The 16,730-nt window shown below is 36.4% G+C and overlaps 1 protein-coding gene across 1 annotated transcript in view; it reads left to right on the plus strand.

Moving 5' to 3' along the window:
• The first annotated feature begins 562 nt into the window (after window positions 1–562).
• The window catches only part of TEX9 (testis expressed 9), a 53,785-nt gene continuing 37,617 nt past the window's right edge, over window positions 563–16,730 (plus strand). Inside the window, exons 1-5 of the mRNA XM_021693728.2 lie at window positions 563–589; window positions 693–784; window positions 8,804–8,867; window positions 10,639–10,718; window positions 16,226–16,271. Of these exons, the coding sequence (XP_021549403.1) occupies window positions 563–589; window positions 693–784; window positions 8,804–8,867; window positions 10,639–10,718; window positions 16,226–16,271 (309 nt within the window). The remainder of the gene's footprint in view (window positions 590–692; window positions 785–8,803; window positions 8,868–10,638; window positions 10,719–16,225; window positions 16,272–16,730) is intronic.

Below are 16,730 nucleotides of genomic sequence, written 5' to 3' on the forward strand. Positions count from 1 at the left end.
GCCAAGATACAGAGTGATTTACCCAGACCATACAACTAGTAAGTGGCAGAGCCAGGACCTGAACTTAGGCTGACTGATTTGAGAGACCGAGCCTTTAATCATGCTATAAATAAAGGTGAGAAATTAGAACTTAGAATTCCAACGAAGAGTTCATTTAAAAAAAAAAAAAAAACAGGTGGAGGTCGAAGTGGCCAGTAAGTTTGGAAAAGCACAAGAGTAGGGGCTCTCCTAGCTTGCTTCTTACTGAGTTTTAGAAACGGACCTGCCTTCCTTGGTTGAAACCTTTCCGACCCCAACTTAAGAATTTATAAATCAACGCAGTAGGTTGGCTCCTCTGGTTACTGGGGCAGTTCAGAGCGGGGGTCACCCTTTCGGCCCACACTTAGAGCTGCGGCCCGCCCCCTCCTCAGCCCTCAAGCCCCACCCCAGCCTCAGGCCGCTGTCCGCGGAGAGCCCAGGAGTGCACGGAGTCTGCGCTCAGGGCGCTATGCTGTACGGGATGCGGTAACTCTCGCGGGAAGATGCGTTCGTTGCCTCGGTAACGGCGTCGTGGTCGCGAAAGATGGCGGGGCGAAGTGTTGGTCCCCGGGTTAGTTCAAACAGACTCCGGGGTGGCGACTAGCTTCTCAGCCGGCCAGAGAACGCGAAACCTCATTAAACTTCGGGTCTGAAAGTCTCTTTCTCTTTTACAGAGACGGAACGTTTCAGGCACTCCGGTCCCGCCGCGAGTTCAGCAACCTGTTGCGTCTCGACCGGACCTCCTTGCCAGGGAGGAAGAATATAAGTAAGAAATTAGGCTGTTCCGTTTTTCCTTCTTTCTTTTACCCAAATGAGGTTGCTTGCAAGTACTTTACTGGTGATTGACTGGATCTTTGGGATCACTCACTGTTCACCATTCTCTTTTCAACATCCTGTTCGCTAGTTCTCATCTTTTCTCCGCTAACTTACGTGTTTGAAAGGGGTGAAAATTTATCCCAAGTAAACATGTTCGTCAGCAAAATGATACTGCTAGAGGTGATTTGGATAGCAGGAATTGCCAATAGTTCAGTTTCTAGTTTAAGAAAATCCACTTAATTTGGAGCTCTTGAAGTTTGATTATGTTAATTTCTCATAGGCTTGGTTTCTAAATTGAAAGCGTGTTTCCTCTCAGTGCAGTTGGAATTCCCGTTCTCATCTACATTTGGTGGAATTAGGAGGAGGATTTCCTTTACTTATCTGCTCTCAGTGTAATTACACCTATTCTGACAACACGTGCTTTCATTCTTGGACCATTTCACTCGTCATGCCCCAGTTTTCACACAGAAGCCAGAGTAATCATTTAATTTGATCAAGTCAGTACTTTGCCTGAAACTCTGCAGTGGTTCCCCGTTGCACTTTAGAAAGTCTGTTAGATCTGGCTCCTGTGTCTTGTTTGAGCTGGTGCCTTCTCTTTTTTGCCTACCAGTCTCCAGCCTCATTGGCCTTTAAGGTTCTTAAGCTTTTCCCTTGAGGGCAATCATACACATGCCTTCCACCTGTAATGCTAAGAGTGGTCTTCCTGAATTATGTTAAGCTTTCCAATTACTCTTTTTTACTTACTATTCTTTGCAGTTAGCATAATGGTTCCACATTCATTTGTTAGTGTACTTTTTGTCTGTTTACTCCACTGGTCTGTAAATTCTTTAAAGTCAGAGGCCAAGTCTTTTGTCATTGCATATATCCTTACAAAATTATATTTTAACAACTCATTTTCTTTATAATTTACCTAATTTAAAATAAAATTTGGGAAACATAGCATTGATGCAAATTGTTAAACATAGAGTTACCATATGGTCTGTACTTAAAATTAAAGCATATTTATTTGTTTATTTTTATTTTCTGACTAGTTTATTCTTTTTTTAATTCAGGTTAGTTAACATATAGTGTAGTATTGCTTTCAGAAATAGAATTTAGTGATTCATCACTTACATACAACACACAGTGCTCATCCCAACAAGTGCCCTCCTTAATGCCCATCCCCCACCTAGCCGGTCCCCTCCAGCAAACCTGGTTGTTCTCTATATTTAAGAGTCTCTTATGGTTTGCCTCCCTCTCTGTTTTTATCTTATTTTATAAAATTAAAGCATATTTAAAGTTAAAATGGAACTGTACTATCTTTTGATGAACTAGGCACTTGTTAATTTGCCATAGCATGTAGGAAGGTTATCATTCTCCTCTATTTAATGAAATGGGTCTATTAATCCAGTTCAAGAGTGTACTTCAGCAACTGATCGCTTGTCCTTGCACGGTCTGAATTAGCTGTGCTCAAACCCAAATGGTTATTTTCATTACCATATACCAGATATCACCAAATACCTGCATTGGTTAGGTTAATTCATTGACTTAAGGGTATATTTTGCACCTGGCTCTGGTATGTTGTTACGGCCCTGCTTAAAATCTTAAAGACATCTACAGGAGCTATTCTATTTCAGCAGAAATCATTTTGTGATAAAGATGGCCAGTTGTTACTTGTTCTGTTATCTTTACTCCAGTGTGCAAATCTAGGCATATATGAACAGAGTAGCTCCCAGGCTCAGCCTGAAGTTGTAGATTACTTCTGTGCCATGCAGAAGAGTAAAATGTCTGGCTGTTTTTGTAGGCAAGAATATGAGTTAATAACAGAATATTATGCCACATGTTCTTGGTATTAGTCATATATGGAATGTCTTCAATCAGCAGAACACAGCACTTCCTGGGGATCCCAATCCACAATCTTCTATAATCAGCTCCTGTCGAATATTTGGAGGAAATAATCACTATCTGAGAGGACAGACTACAGAATATGCTAATGGCCCAAGTCTGTAGGTTTTCCACGTTTCATGCCTATGTTATAAAACCAGAAAGCTAAAAAATAAGATTATGTGACCTCTGTTTTAATGGTCTTGATAGCTGGTAGGGCAAGCCCCACCCCTCCCTGCACCCCATGCCCATAAATGCCAATTACATTGGATTTATAGATTAATTTGCAGAGCACTGGCATCTTTATGCTGTTGAATCTTTCCTTTCATGAATATGATACATTTCCATTTACACAGGGGTGGGTGGGTTTTTTTTTTGGTGTCCTTTAGTATTTTATATTACTACATTAAGCTATCATGTGTATAATCTGTTTCAAGGTGTCTTGTAGTTTTTGTGGCTGTAATGAATGGCTTTTTTTTTTTTCTTAAATAGGCTCCATGCCCAGCGTGGAGCCCATGCAGGGCTTAAACTCACACCCTGAGATCAAGACTTGAGCTGAGATCAAGAGTCAAACACTCAACCAGCTGAGCCACCCAGGTGCCCCAAGAATTGCATGCTCCACTGACTGAGCCAGCCAGGCGCCCCACCTTGCATTTTTTATAATGACAGTTACATCATATGCAAATTATGATAGTGTTGTCTCTTCACAGTTTCTCATGCATCTTTTTTTTTCCTCAATTTAGTTAGGACCTCCATTGCAGTATGGAATAGAAAAAGTGATGGTGTGCATCCTTATCTTGGCTATGATTTTAAGGAGCCCACTTAATTTATCACTGTATTTGAAGTTTGATGTAGAGTTTTGCTAGATTCTTTTATCAGGTTTAAGGACATTGTTTCCTTTAATTCCTATTTTGAATGAATGTTAAATCTTATCAAAACTTTTTTTCCCAAATTAATTTAGGTGATTAAATGCCCTCTCCCTCACACACACACACACACACTCATTTAATGTTTTAACATATTGAACTACCAAGCAGATTTTTTATTTTCCTTTAAAGACTGTTGAACTTGATTGCTATAGCTTTATGTAGGTTTTTTGCGTCTTTGAACAAAAGTGAGATTGGCCTTATACTTCTTTCTAGTTCTTTTCCTTCTGATTTTGATATCAGTATTAGCCACATGAAATAATTGAATAGTTTTCCTTTTTGTTTTTTTCTGTTCTTGGAAGCTTTTTGTAATCAGGGATCATCTACCCTTTGGTTAAAATTGTGAAATTGAGTGTGATGTATTTTTTTTATGGAATTTTTTTGCCTATCAATTCAGTTTCGTTAATGATTATTCATTTATTTAGATGTACTAGTGCTTCCAGAATAAATTTTGATTATTTGATAGTTTTCTAGAAAAGTGTCCACTTCATGTATGTTTTAAAAGTTGATAGCATTGGGGCGCCTGGGTGGGTCAGTCAGTTAAGCCGCTGCCTTCGGCCTAGATCATGATCCCAGGACCCTGGGATCAAGCCCCGCATCGGGCTCCCTGCTCAGTGGGAAGCCTGCTTCTCCTTCTCCTCCCCACTCGTGCTCTCTCTCGCTATCTCTGTCTCTCTCTCTCTCTCAAATAAATAAATAAAATCTAAAAAAAAAAGGTAATAGCATAAATATGCTCTAATATGCTTATTTTTGTATTTTAATAATAGTTAATTTAATAAAATACCAGTATAGTTAGCATAGTGTTAAATTTGTTTCAGGTATACAATATAGTGATTCAGCAATTCCATACATCACCTGGTGCTCATCACAGCAATTGCACTCTTTCATCGCCATCACCTGTTTCACCCTACCCCACCCCCTCCCCAGTTTGTTCTCTACACACACGTTTTAAGTCTTGTCTGTAACCTTATACATCTTTTCGAAGATTTCCAGTATTATTTTGTCTTTTTATCAATCTTTTTGGGAGGTTTATCTATTTTATTGGTCTGTTCAGAGAACTAGATTTTGATTTTGTTGCTAATCTGTGTAGTTTTTAAAAATTTCATTGGTCTTCATTCTAGCTCTTCTAATTGTGGTGGATTTTTTTTTTACTTTTTAGTTCTAATTTAATTTATATTTAGTTTACTTTTTGTTTATTTTAATTTTGTTTTTCAGATTTTTCTTTTTTCTTTTTTTTTTTAAGATTTTATTTATTTATTTGATAGAGAGAGACAGCGAGAGCAGGAATATAAGCAGGGGGAGTGAGAGAGGGAGAAGCAGGTCTCCCGCTGAGCAGGGAGCCCGATGTGGGACTTCGACCCTGGGATCATGACCTGAGCCGAAGGCAGACGCTTAAGGACTGAGCCACCCAGGCGCCCGATTTTTCTTATTTTTTAATAAATACATTTAATTTCTGTAAATTTCTCTCCAACTACAGCTTATTTGTATTTCAGGAACTGTTTTGAAACGTATTTCTTTTGTGGTTAGTTTTAAATATTTTATGATTTTCATAGTGGTTATTTAGGAGTTTTTTAGTTCCCAAGCATATAGGGTATTTGCTTATTTTATTTTTGTTATTTTAAATTTATTTTTAATTGCACTATGGTCAGAGAATTATGTACTACTGATTTTTAAAAATATATTGAAACTTGTGAGCAGTACATATTCAATTTTTGTAAATGTTCACGTTCTTGATAGGAAGGATATTTACTATTTGTTGATGAATCTCTTAGCTCAAGCTAATTAATTTGGCTGTCCATAACATGAGTATCCTCACCATTTTTTTCCCCTGCTAGCTCTGTTGATTTCTGTTAGAGGTATATTAAATAAACTGTAACTATAGTTTAAAAAATTCTCCTTATAATTGTGTCCATTTTTGCTTGGATGCTATATTGTTTGATTTACTTAAATCTTCTAGATGAATTCTCCTTTCATTATTATTCAGTGCCATTTTTTATTCCTTTATTTCAATGCTTTTTATGTCATTTAGCTTTAACAGTATTCTTTTTATGTCCTGTGTAATCATTTCTGCCTTCTGATAAGTGAATTTATTTATATTATTGGGTTATTAACTTAAAGTTGTATGAACCATCTTATTTTTTGTATTTTCTTTTTTTACTATCCCTTTTCTTTGTTGTTTTCTGTCTTCTGTTGGATTGAAGGAATTTTTGTTGTCTTTATTTTTCTTTTTCTGGTTTGGAAAGACCTTAAAATGCTTTAACTTGGTTTTCCTGTCTGTTAAGTTAGATAATACTTTACTTCCTCTTTGTTTTGAATCCTCCTACTCTCTAGGTTATCATTAATGTTATTTTTATATTCTGTACTAAGTTAGATTTATCATCATATTTTCTAATTTTTTTCCTCATCATGATTTTTTTCTAGGTTCAGGTTCCTCCTTCCTGAAGTGTAGACCCTTCATTACTTCTGAGTCTCATCTTTTCTGAAAATTTTATTACATGACATTTATTCTTCAATGACAGTTTAGCTGCACATGGAATTCTAAATGGTCTGTTTTCTTCCTCCTCAGTCCATTAAAGATAACACTTCATTGTCCATTGGAATCTAGAGATGTTGAAAAGCCATTTTAGCTTTTTAGAACATAATGCTGGTAGACTATTTTTCTTGGTTCTTTTAAAATAATTGCTTTGGTAACTTAAAGATCATTTTTGTCTTTGAAGTTCTGCAATTTCACTATAATGTATACAGTGTGGGCTTGTTTTCTTTCTTTCTCTCTTTTTTTTAAGATTTAATTTTTAAGTAATCTCTACACCCAGTGTGGGGTTTCAAACCCACAACCCCGAGATCAAGAGTCACATGCTCTACCAACTGAGCCAGCCAGGCGCCCCTGTTTTCTTAATTCTACTTGAGATTCATGTCTTTCCTCAATTTAAGAAAATTCTCAGTATTCAAATATTGACATTCCCTCCTCCTCTGGAATTTCCTTCTGCAACTTCTATTAGGTAACTACACATCTGTCTTTGTCCTATAGTCTCTCTTCAATGCATGTTAACCTCTCTTTTGTATTTTTATCTTTTTGTTTCTCTATCTCCTTTTAGGTGAATTTTCTCAAATCTGTCTTCTCATTCGTTTCCTTTTCAGTTCATAGTATTGTTCAGTGTAGCCATTGAGTGAGTTTTTAAATGCAATGACTGTTTTTCATTTATGTAATTTCTGTTTGGTTCTTTTCTAAATTCAGTGTTCTTTTGTAATAAATACTTGTTCTTTCCTAATGGTTTCTATTCCTGCTTTTGGGGGAGTAGGCAAATGAAAAATGCTGGTTTAAAAATCTCTTAAAAATAGATTTTAGATTTAGATAATCCTGTTCTTATGGTATAAATTTTGTTGTGTCTACTGATTCTCTTTCTTGGCAACTCCTTTCTTTATGCAATTTGTTATCTTTGTGAAGTCATTTTTAGTAGGGTTTGCTTTCTGAGAGAGTTCCGTATATTCTAGATAAGTAAATATCCTTGTAGGTTGATTGCACATTTACTTTTCCTAGCTTATCAGAGTTTTCACTGGTTTTGGAGCAGCTTTCTGTACTAAAATTTGGCATAGGGTCCCTCTACCATTTGGGTTAGATGAATTTGCTGTGTTTACTCACAAGAGAATCTTTTCCGCCCATGGCTCAGTTTCATTTCCGTTCACCTAAGGTTAGGGGTAGTGTTTTTGTAGTCTGTGTTTCACAGGTGTAGCCCTTCGTGACTCCCACACATGCATCAGTTTTTAGCTGTTAGACTGTTTTGGCTTCTGTTCCTGTTTACTGCTCTCACTTTGAGTTGCTGCTTTATTTTTAGTGCCAGGGTATTTCCCTTGCCTGAGCTGGAGCTTAGCAATATTTCCTTCATTACATTTTATCCAACATGTCCATCAGTTTGGAGCAGAATGGTGTTCTGAGTCATCTCAGAATACTATATTGACCAGAAGCTTCTATTTAAGTTCTCATGATTCTTTTTAAGGAAATATGAAAAATCAAGTAATGGCATCTTAACTGCAACTTCTCATCTTTATTAGATATTTTTCTTTTGATTAATTCATCCTAAGATACACAGATATTTCTTAAAACACTAGACTGTTTTAAGAAGAGATATAATACTACCTTTTTTTTCTGGGAGTGGGGATTGTCAGTGATTTTTATTACTTCTGAATCACATATCTAACTGAAACAACAAGATATTTTAAAAATTGCTCAACATATTCCCTTCATATAATTTCAAAAGAGCCTAGATAGTCTAGAAATGTGAGCTATGAATAAAATTAAAAATTTTTATGCTTTTGAAGATGTTTATTATAGTGTTAACCTTTAAAAGTGAAAAAAGGACTTTAACAGTAGGAACAGTTCAGTACATTATGTTAAGTGCAACTCATTACAATATTGTGTAGCCATTTAAGGCATGAATTATAAAAATTATGTAGAGCTAAACATATTCTATATTTTTATGGGAAAACGTTTGAAATTGTGAATATAGGTGAAAATTGGAAGGAAATATGAAAAATAGAAACAATTGGATGATGGTAGGATTATGAGCAATTTTATCTTTAAAAACAGTTTCCTTCAGTGATATTGCCATTCATCCATTCTAAATTGGGCCAAATAGTACTCCTATTCTTTGCCAGATTCCAAATTGACTGGGGGAAAAAAAGGAGTGGCAGGTAGACGTCAAAACAAGCACCTTTGTTTCTGAAGCTGATATTGAAGTGTGTAACTGAGATATGAGCCACATTAGGCCTGCTCACTAAGCTCCAGATTTACCTCCCCAGTTGTAGCAATACCCCCAGACCAAAGCAGGCTTCTCCCTCATCCTGTCCCACTCCTGCCCCCATTTGGAGTTGATCCCAAGAAGATGAATAGTGGAACTGAATTGAACCCACCCAATTTATTCTACCCAAATAAGTAATTACACCTGAATGAGGGCCAGAGAGAGGCCAAGAGTTACTGTTTGAATTTCTACCACAAAAGATGAGGAATCATGAAGATTTGGAGGTAAGTGTTCTAATAGTAATGGTAATTTTAGAGTAAAAATGTCATGTGTATGTTTTGGTATTCTTGATTAGCTAAAGTGTAGTTATTGAAACTTAATTACTTTTATTTTTGTTAGAATCTTCAGTATATCCCAAATAATGAAATTATTTTTTGCTTTTAGGCGTTTGAATGCAGAATTAGAGGCAAAAACAGCTGATCTGGTTCGTCAAGCTGAGGAAGTAATAGTAAGTGAATGTGCAATTATTATTTCATGTGAGTGCTAGTTTTTTAACTTTATAAAGTGCCCAAAGCATAAATTTTTAGGTCAATGAATTATCACAGATTGAATATGAATATATGAATAGATGTATGTATATATGCACGAATGTTTTTGATATGCACACATTTTCTAAAAGCCACTGAAAAAGCCTTTTCTACTTAGATGTTCCAACCATCTAATTAGTAAGAACATTGATATTTAATAATCTTTCCCACTACTTTAAAATTAATGTTTGAGAGTAAATGTATAGAATTAATGCTGGTAATTCAGTAAGGATAGAAATAAAATGGGCTCAGGACAAAAGTTGAATAAAGGATAGCAATCATCACTAATACTCAGATGATAATTTGTTTCTTAAATTCTCCAGTTGGTTGTAATTCAAATTCTTAGGGCTAGTCTAGTCAGATTTATAGTTAGAAAAAAATGTAGTGGTTATATCACTAGACAAAGTAAGCATATTTTGCTCCATTCTGGCTACCAAATTGGTTATTCCTACTTTAAGCAGCAACTTAAGCATTAGCATTCCCATTATTTATTGATAGGATATTAGGATATAGTAGTATTCCTTAGACGAATAAAGTAGCTGCTTTCAAACTTTTTTCAGTTTTTACTCTATACTTTTTTCTTTTAAATTCTCCACCCATCCTCCTTGGGGGTGGTAGTGAAAAATAGGCAATAATTTGTTTTAATGCCTTATACAGATCCATCATTATTTGTTACTTTTGGAATAAGAAACATATATATATATATATATATATAATATTTCAGGTAATATATTTAGATAATGGTTACAGATTTGCTAGTTTCATTTATAATTAAATATTTTACTAAAAATAAATTTTTATTTTATCTTTTAGTTTTTGCCAGTGTCTAAAGTAGGAAAATAATTAACAAACCCAGTGTTCGAGAAGAATGAAGGATTCATTATACATTCTGCTCCAAGAATCCTCTAATAAGGATGATTCCCTGCCCCCCCCCCCCCCAAAAGAGTAGAGTAGAAGCCTGGGAAGGACTGGGAAAGGGGAGAGGACATTCCTGCGCCATGGGAGCTAATGGATATAACTTTTACTGCATTGAATTTTTGTTCACTCCTTTTCACTTCTTGATATATCATTGCCAAAAGCTTTTACTCTTAGTGCTTTAGTGCTTCATGGTCTTCACATTGAAGCTCTGGGGCATGGGTGGCTCAGTCGGTTAAGCATCTGATTCTTGATTTCTACTCAGGTCATGATCTCAGGGTTGTGAGTTCGAGCCCCATGTTGGGCATGGAGCGTGCTTAAGATTCTTTCTCTCCCTCTGCCCCTCCTCCTCCACCACCCCCCATGCACTCTCTCTCTCAAAAAAAAAAAAAAAAAAAAATTGAAGCTTTGCCTGATTTGAGACAAGTTTTTCTACCCATTAAACGAATTTATGCTTTAATTTCCTGTGAGCCTAATTTCCTTTGCATGTTACACAAGTTGGAAGCCTAATGTAGTGGGGAAGCAGGAGGGAGATAAAATCAGATAAAGGCATTGATACATTTTTCCCTTAGAATTGACTTTCTTAATCCAGAATGAATGAAAGGTGGAACTACATTGTTACAGACCTTATATTCATACCATAGCATTTGAGTTCTATGCCTTGATTTCATGGAAACTGTGGACAACTCTGAAATGATTAATGATCAGAAAGGTACTTGACTATATCCTGGTTTTGTGGTTTTTCTCTATGTGACTTATCTTTATTCATTTAACTAGAGAAATCAGCGAGAAGTACAATCAAGGCCGGTCTCAACACAAATTAAATCATATGAAAAGGAAGGGGATTGCAGTTTAAGGTAAGTAACTTAAATTCTCAAACACCATTTTTTTGATGATGTATGTAGATCTTTTGTTACGTAAAATCTTTTTTGCATGTAAGTATTAAAAATCTATAATTTGAAAAATAATGTAATATATAATATACTAATAAAGGGGCGCCTGGGTGGCTCAGTTGTTAAGCGGCTGCCTTCAGCTCAGGTCATGATCCCAAGGTCCTGGGATGGAGCCCCGCATCGGGCTCCCTGCTCAGCGGGAAGCCTGCTTCTCCCTCTCCCACTCTCCCTGCTTGTGTTCTCTCTCGCTGTGTCTCTCTCTGTCAAATAAAAAAATAAAATCTTAAAAAATATATATCTATACTAATAATATGGAGGCTTATATGAACCAGACATGATGTAAACCCTTTACCTACTTTATGTCATTTAGTCCTTAAAGTATTATTTTGAAATAAATATTATTGTCCTCATTATAAAAATGAGGAAATAGGAGCTTAGCAAAGTTCAGTAGCTTGCCCAAGGATATATAGATAATATGTGATTTCACTGAGATGCAAACCACAGTTGGTAAGATTTCTGAACCTTTTCTTACATAGTATACTATCTTTCTTTTTTTAAAATTCTATATGAAAATTAGATAAGAATAAGTTCGTAAAAATAAAATCTGTTTTTCCTTGAATTTCACGTGAACTTCAGGTATGTCAAAAAAATAGAGAATCGGGACGCTTGGGTGGCTCAGTCAGTTAAGTGTCTGCCTTCGGCTCAGGTCATGATCCCAGAGTCCTGGGATCGAGTCCCACATCAGGCTCCTTGCTCAGTGGGGAGCCTGGTTCTCTCTCTGCATGCTTCTCCCTCTGCCTGCCACTCCCCACCTGCTTGTGCTCTCTCTCTCTCTGACAAATAAATAAAATCTTTAAAAAAAAATAGGGAATGGAGATGTATTTAGGAATAAACTTAACAGGAAACAAAGGATCTGTGTGAATAAAACTATAAAATGGTTTAGCAGAGGCAATGGTGTTCACCCAACATTCCTAGCTGCTATGAGCAGAAGTCAGATTATTCTCTTCCAAGCCAACTGATAGGAGTTGTATTTTGAACCTCCAGCTGACTCTTTCTCTGCCATGATCAGTGAAAATCCAGTTGATGAAACCTCCCAGCCTGGTCTCTGGGTGACCATGTGGAACTTATGGGAAAAAAGGGCCCTCTATCCCTCTCTACTGCTACTTTGTGTTAAGCCGCTGAAATTTTGGGGTTGATCTCCTAGCTTATCCTAACGAATACAGCAATTGGTATTGAGAATTAGGTGCCATATGACAAAAACTGGGAAAGTGTGTCTTTAGCTTCGTAGTTAGGTGGTAGCCAGCAAGGAAACTGATCCTGGAGGCTGGAAAGGTAGAGAGGTACTATTAATATAGTGGCAATGGATTTAGTAAAGCTGCCACCTTTGGTAAATTGGAAGGCAGAACAGGTGTCAAATGAACTTGTGCTCTTGGGGGGGGGAGGGGAGAGGTTGGAAAACAGAACATTAGTAGTATGTGCTGTTACTATTAGTTGTATTCTTTCCACACTGAATTGTCTTGGCAGTCTTGTCAAAAATCAGCTGACTGGAGGCACATGGTTTCATTTGTGGACTCTCAATTCTATTTCATTGATCTATATATCTGTTCTTATGCCAGTACCACACTGTCTTGATTACCCTTGCTTTGTAGGGTTAGCTGCTTTTATTTTTTTATTTTTTAAGATTTTATTTATTCATTTGAGACACAGAGATACAGAGAGAGAGAGAAAGAGAGAGCACAAGCAGAGGGAGAGGCAGGCAGAGAGAGGGAGAAGCAGGCTCCCTGCAGAGCAGGGAGCCCGATGTGGGGCTCCATCCCAGGACCCTGGGATCATGACCTGAGCCAAAGGCAGATGCTTAACCGACTGAGCCACCCAGGCGCCCTGGGTTAGCTGCTTTTAGACCAAAAAATTAGATAAAATTGAGGAAGTCTTTGAGGAACAAAGCCTATTAAAGCTCAGCCTTAAAGCAAAGATCAGACTAAAGATGTGGTCTTCATGCTATTGATAAGACTTTATAATGGATTAAGGTTCTTCAGGGCAAGGATCATTTTGAATGGCACCTAGTGAAACTTCCAATTAGATAAAATGGCTCCAGGCAAAGCTCTAACTAAAGGTATAGTCTCCCTATAGAAGCCTGACAACCTCAAAGTAAGCCATTATTAAAGTGGGGGGGTGGGGAAGAGGGTGAGGTGTTCAGTGTAAAGAAATATAGTCTTGGAAAGAACAGTGGATGTGGTAATGGCACATGGAACTGACTGGAATCAAACAGATATGAAATCCACTAGTTTTGGGAGGGAGTTGTACCAGCTAAGAAACTTTGAATGATAGACTAAAACTGTGACTGTTTAAATCTCAAAACAGCTGTAGGTCCTCCCAGTCTTCTAAGATGAAGAAGCAGGCTGTGAGAGCAGCACGGCCCTAACAGGGTAGAATGTTTAAACACCTCAGAGGACTTACAAACAAAACGAAATGCCCATCCCCCATCTAGTCCCTCTCCCTGCCTACTTCCTCTCCAGTAACCATCAGTTTGTTCTCTAGAGTTAGGAGTCTGTTTTCTGGTTGGTTTCCCTGTCTTTTCTCCCCCCCATATTCCATTTATTTGACGTTCTGAAAAAGGTAAAACTATAGCCACAGAATCTGATTAGTGTTTGTGTGTTATGGAGGGGAGGGAATTAACTACAAAGAGTCACAATGGAAATTTTGGTGATGATGGAAATTGTCTCTATCTTAGTTGTTGTGGTGGCTACATGACCATAAAATTTGTTAAAATTTATAGAACTGTTTGGGACTCAGTCAGTTAAGCCTCTGCCTTCAGCTCAGGTCATGATCCCAGAGTCCTGGGATCGAGTCCCGTATCGGGCTCCTTGCTCAACAGGGAGCCTGCTTCTCCCTCTGCCTGCCGCTCCCCCTGCTTGTGCTCTCTTTCTCTCTGACAAATAAATAAAATCTAAAAAAAAAAAAAAAAATTTATAGAACTGTAGAGGTGCCTGGGTGGTTCAGTCGGTTGGATGTCTGACTCTGACATGATCTCATGGCTTGTGGGATTGAGCCCCGCATTGGACTTCTTGCTCAGTGGGGAGTCTGCTTGAAAGATTCTGTCCTTCTGCCCCTCCCCTACTTACGTGCTCTCTCCCTCCCTAAAAATGAATAAAACTTTAAAAAAATTTATAGAACTGTAAATCTATAAAGAGTGTATTTTAAATTTTTTTATATCATTTGATATACACACATGAAACTACATATCCTTATTATATGTAATGCTTTCTGATATTTTATGGGAACTGATGTTTAGCAGTTACCAAAATTCCAAAATTTGTATTACAAAGATTAGGCACAGCTTTTATTAAGTAAACTAAAAGACTGAAATGATGGTAAGAACAGCTAATCCCTAGATTCTGTTGAAGCAAGTGAGAGACTGATTTCACAAGCATAAAAATAAATCTGTCGGTTTCCTTTCACTAAATTTTCCTTAAGTGCAAAGTGGTGATGACACCTCTGTTTACCTTGATCAGGTGGCTTTTTAAAAAAATGCTACTGTTTGAACAGATGGCTTTTACCATGTGAAACATGCCCCTTGACTATTATTTGGAAATTGCTGAAGATGGGAGGTAATTCTGTAAAGAGACAATCCATTTTGGCTTGGAACAATCATTCATGTAAATGATGGTGGTCAGGCAGTATATATTATAATAGATCTTCAACATCCAAGGTTACTCTGCCAAACAATATGGTCAGGAAACCAGAATTTAGTTTCCTAATAGTATAGCATACATATCCTTCATTCTGCTGGAAGCAAGATTTACCACACAAATCATTTCAGTTATGTTACACACAAACCTTTCATGGAGAAGTGTAACAAAAATAGAGTACTGTGTTTTAGTTCATTTTTCATGGAAATACACTAGCAAAATAATGTCACTCTGCTAAACCTGAGGGAGACCAATAACCCTTAAATGTCTTTTGGCTGATACATATGTGTATCAGGGGAGCGGAGATGGAAGATGTAGAAAATGTAAGGAAATGGCAAATATTAATTTGATATGAAGGCCATTAAAGAGGACGCTTAAAATTTGAATAAAACTTGGTAACAGTTTAATGTCGTATGTGAGAATGATTCTTTAGTCTCTATAATTTTAAGGTATTTTGAAAGCCACCTTTTTTCTTCCCAGAGCTATTTCTAGTTCTTTAAAAGGTTGTATATAATATTATCTAAGTATATTTTTGTGTTTAATATTGAAATAACTTAGTTGAGTAGGTGGCATATGACAGAAAGTAATTTTGTTTTTGTGTCCTTATGGTTATGAATTCTCAAGGGATATGATGGAGGGGTTTTTTTTGGTTTTTTGGTTTTTAATAGTAAAAATAGTAACATGGTAGATTTTCAGAAATATTAATACATGTAATGGGGATGATCTAGACAATTGATCGGGGTAGGCAAACTCATCCAATAAAATTTACAAAATTTTTGTATTTGTGGGCTTTACAGTCTTTGTCATAACTACTCAACTTTGCTGTTGTAGTGAGAAAACAGCCATAGATAATGTGAAATGAATGGATGTGGGTGGATTCAGCCCATGGGCCATAAAGTGCAGACCCCATAAACACTCTTTGTTTTAAATAAAAACATATTTTGAAAACTGTGCATAAAAATGAGTTGTATTTTAGAGGTCAAACTTCCAGTAATAAAATGAGTTAGTTGTGGCAATGTAATTACAGCACACGGAATATAGTCAATAATATTATAACAACTTTGTATGGTAACAGATGGTAACTAGACCTGTTGTGGGGGCCATTTTGTAATATATAAAAATATTGAATCACTGTGATGTACACCTGAAACTAATAGGCTATTGTATGTCAATTACACTTCAATAAAAAAAGAATGTGAAGTTAAAATGTTAAAAAAAATGAGTTGTATTTTAGATGTATTTATTCATGCATTTAACAAATACTTATTCAGTGACAGTTTAAGAGCTCATATGCTAGGTACTATGCCATGTACTAGGCATAGAGCAGTGAACAAGGCAGACATGATTCCTACCCTCATGGAGTTCACAGTGTAATGGGGAAAACAGACACTGACCAAGTATTTAAATGCATTTACAAAGGATAACACTGGATGGGCTCACACTAAAAGGCCTTGTGGTGAATCATTTTGTAAAATTGATAATCCCTGTGTATTACCAATAATCACTCCTTATGATTTTCATTTGTTAAAATTTGTGCTATATTTCACTACAAAAATATTGGTATTGTAGTATATCTTCTCAAAGGTGAATTATTTAACCAAAGAATTTTTGTTGTTTTTGATACTTATCAAAATAAATTAACAGGTGCATGACTAGAATCATAGCAAAGTCTACTTGATAGTTGTCTATTTTCCCTTTCAGATATAATTACTGTTCAATTTTATTGTGTCTCACTTTAGTATAATCTATTGTTAATGTGTAATGTTTATTTTTGGTCTGTAGAGGTCTGTTGTCTGAAGGGATAGTTCATCTACATTCAGAAACTAAGGTATGAAATCAAACTTTTGGGGTGCCTGGGTGGCTCAGTTGGTTAAGCGGCTGCCTTTGGCTCAGGTCATGATCCCAGGGTCCTGGGATCAAGCCCCACATCGGCTCCCTGCTCAGCGGAGAGCCTGCTTCTCCCTCTCCCTATGCCTGCTCTCCTCCTGCTTGTGTGCTCTCAAATAAATAAATAAAATGTTTAAAAAAAATAAAACTTTCTATAAATATAATTACATTTTGTAGAATTTAGGTTATTTTTTAGAATTTTCTTAGAATAAAACAGTATGACTATAGAAATAGAATATAAGCCTTGATACTTAGAAGAGATGCCTTCATGAAATGTTGCTCATAAAATAAATTGAATCCTTTTTTGTTTCATAATTTCACTGAATAATCTGGATATATATTGGAAAAACTTTTAAGTAAAATGAATCTGTAACCTAAGCATTTTTAGTTTCCTCTCTGA

This window comes from Neomonachus schauinslandi, chromosome 9 (assembly GCF_002201575.2).
Source record: "Neomonachus schauinslandi chromosome 9, ASM220157v2, whole genome shotgun sequence".
Classification (NCBI taxonomy): Eukaryota; Metazoa; Chordata; class Mammalia; order Carnivora; family Phocidae; genus Neomonachus; species Neomonachus schauinslandi.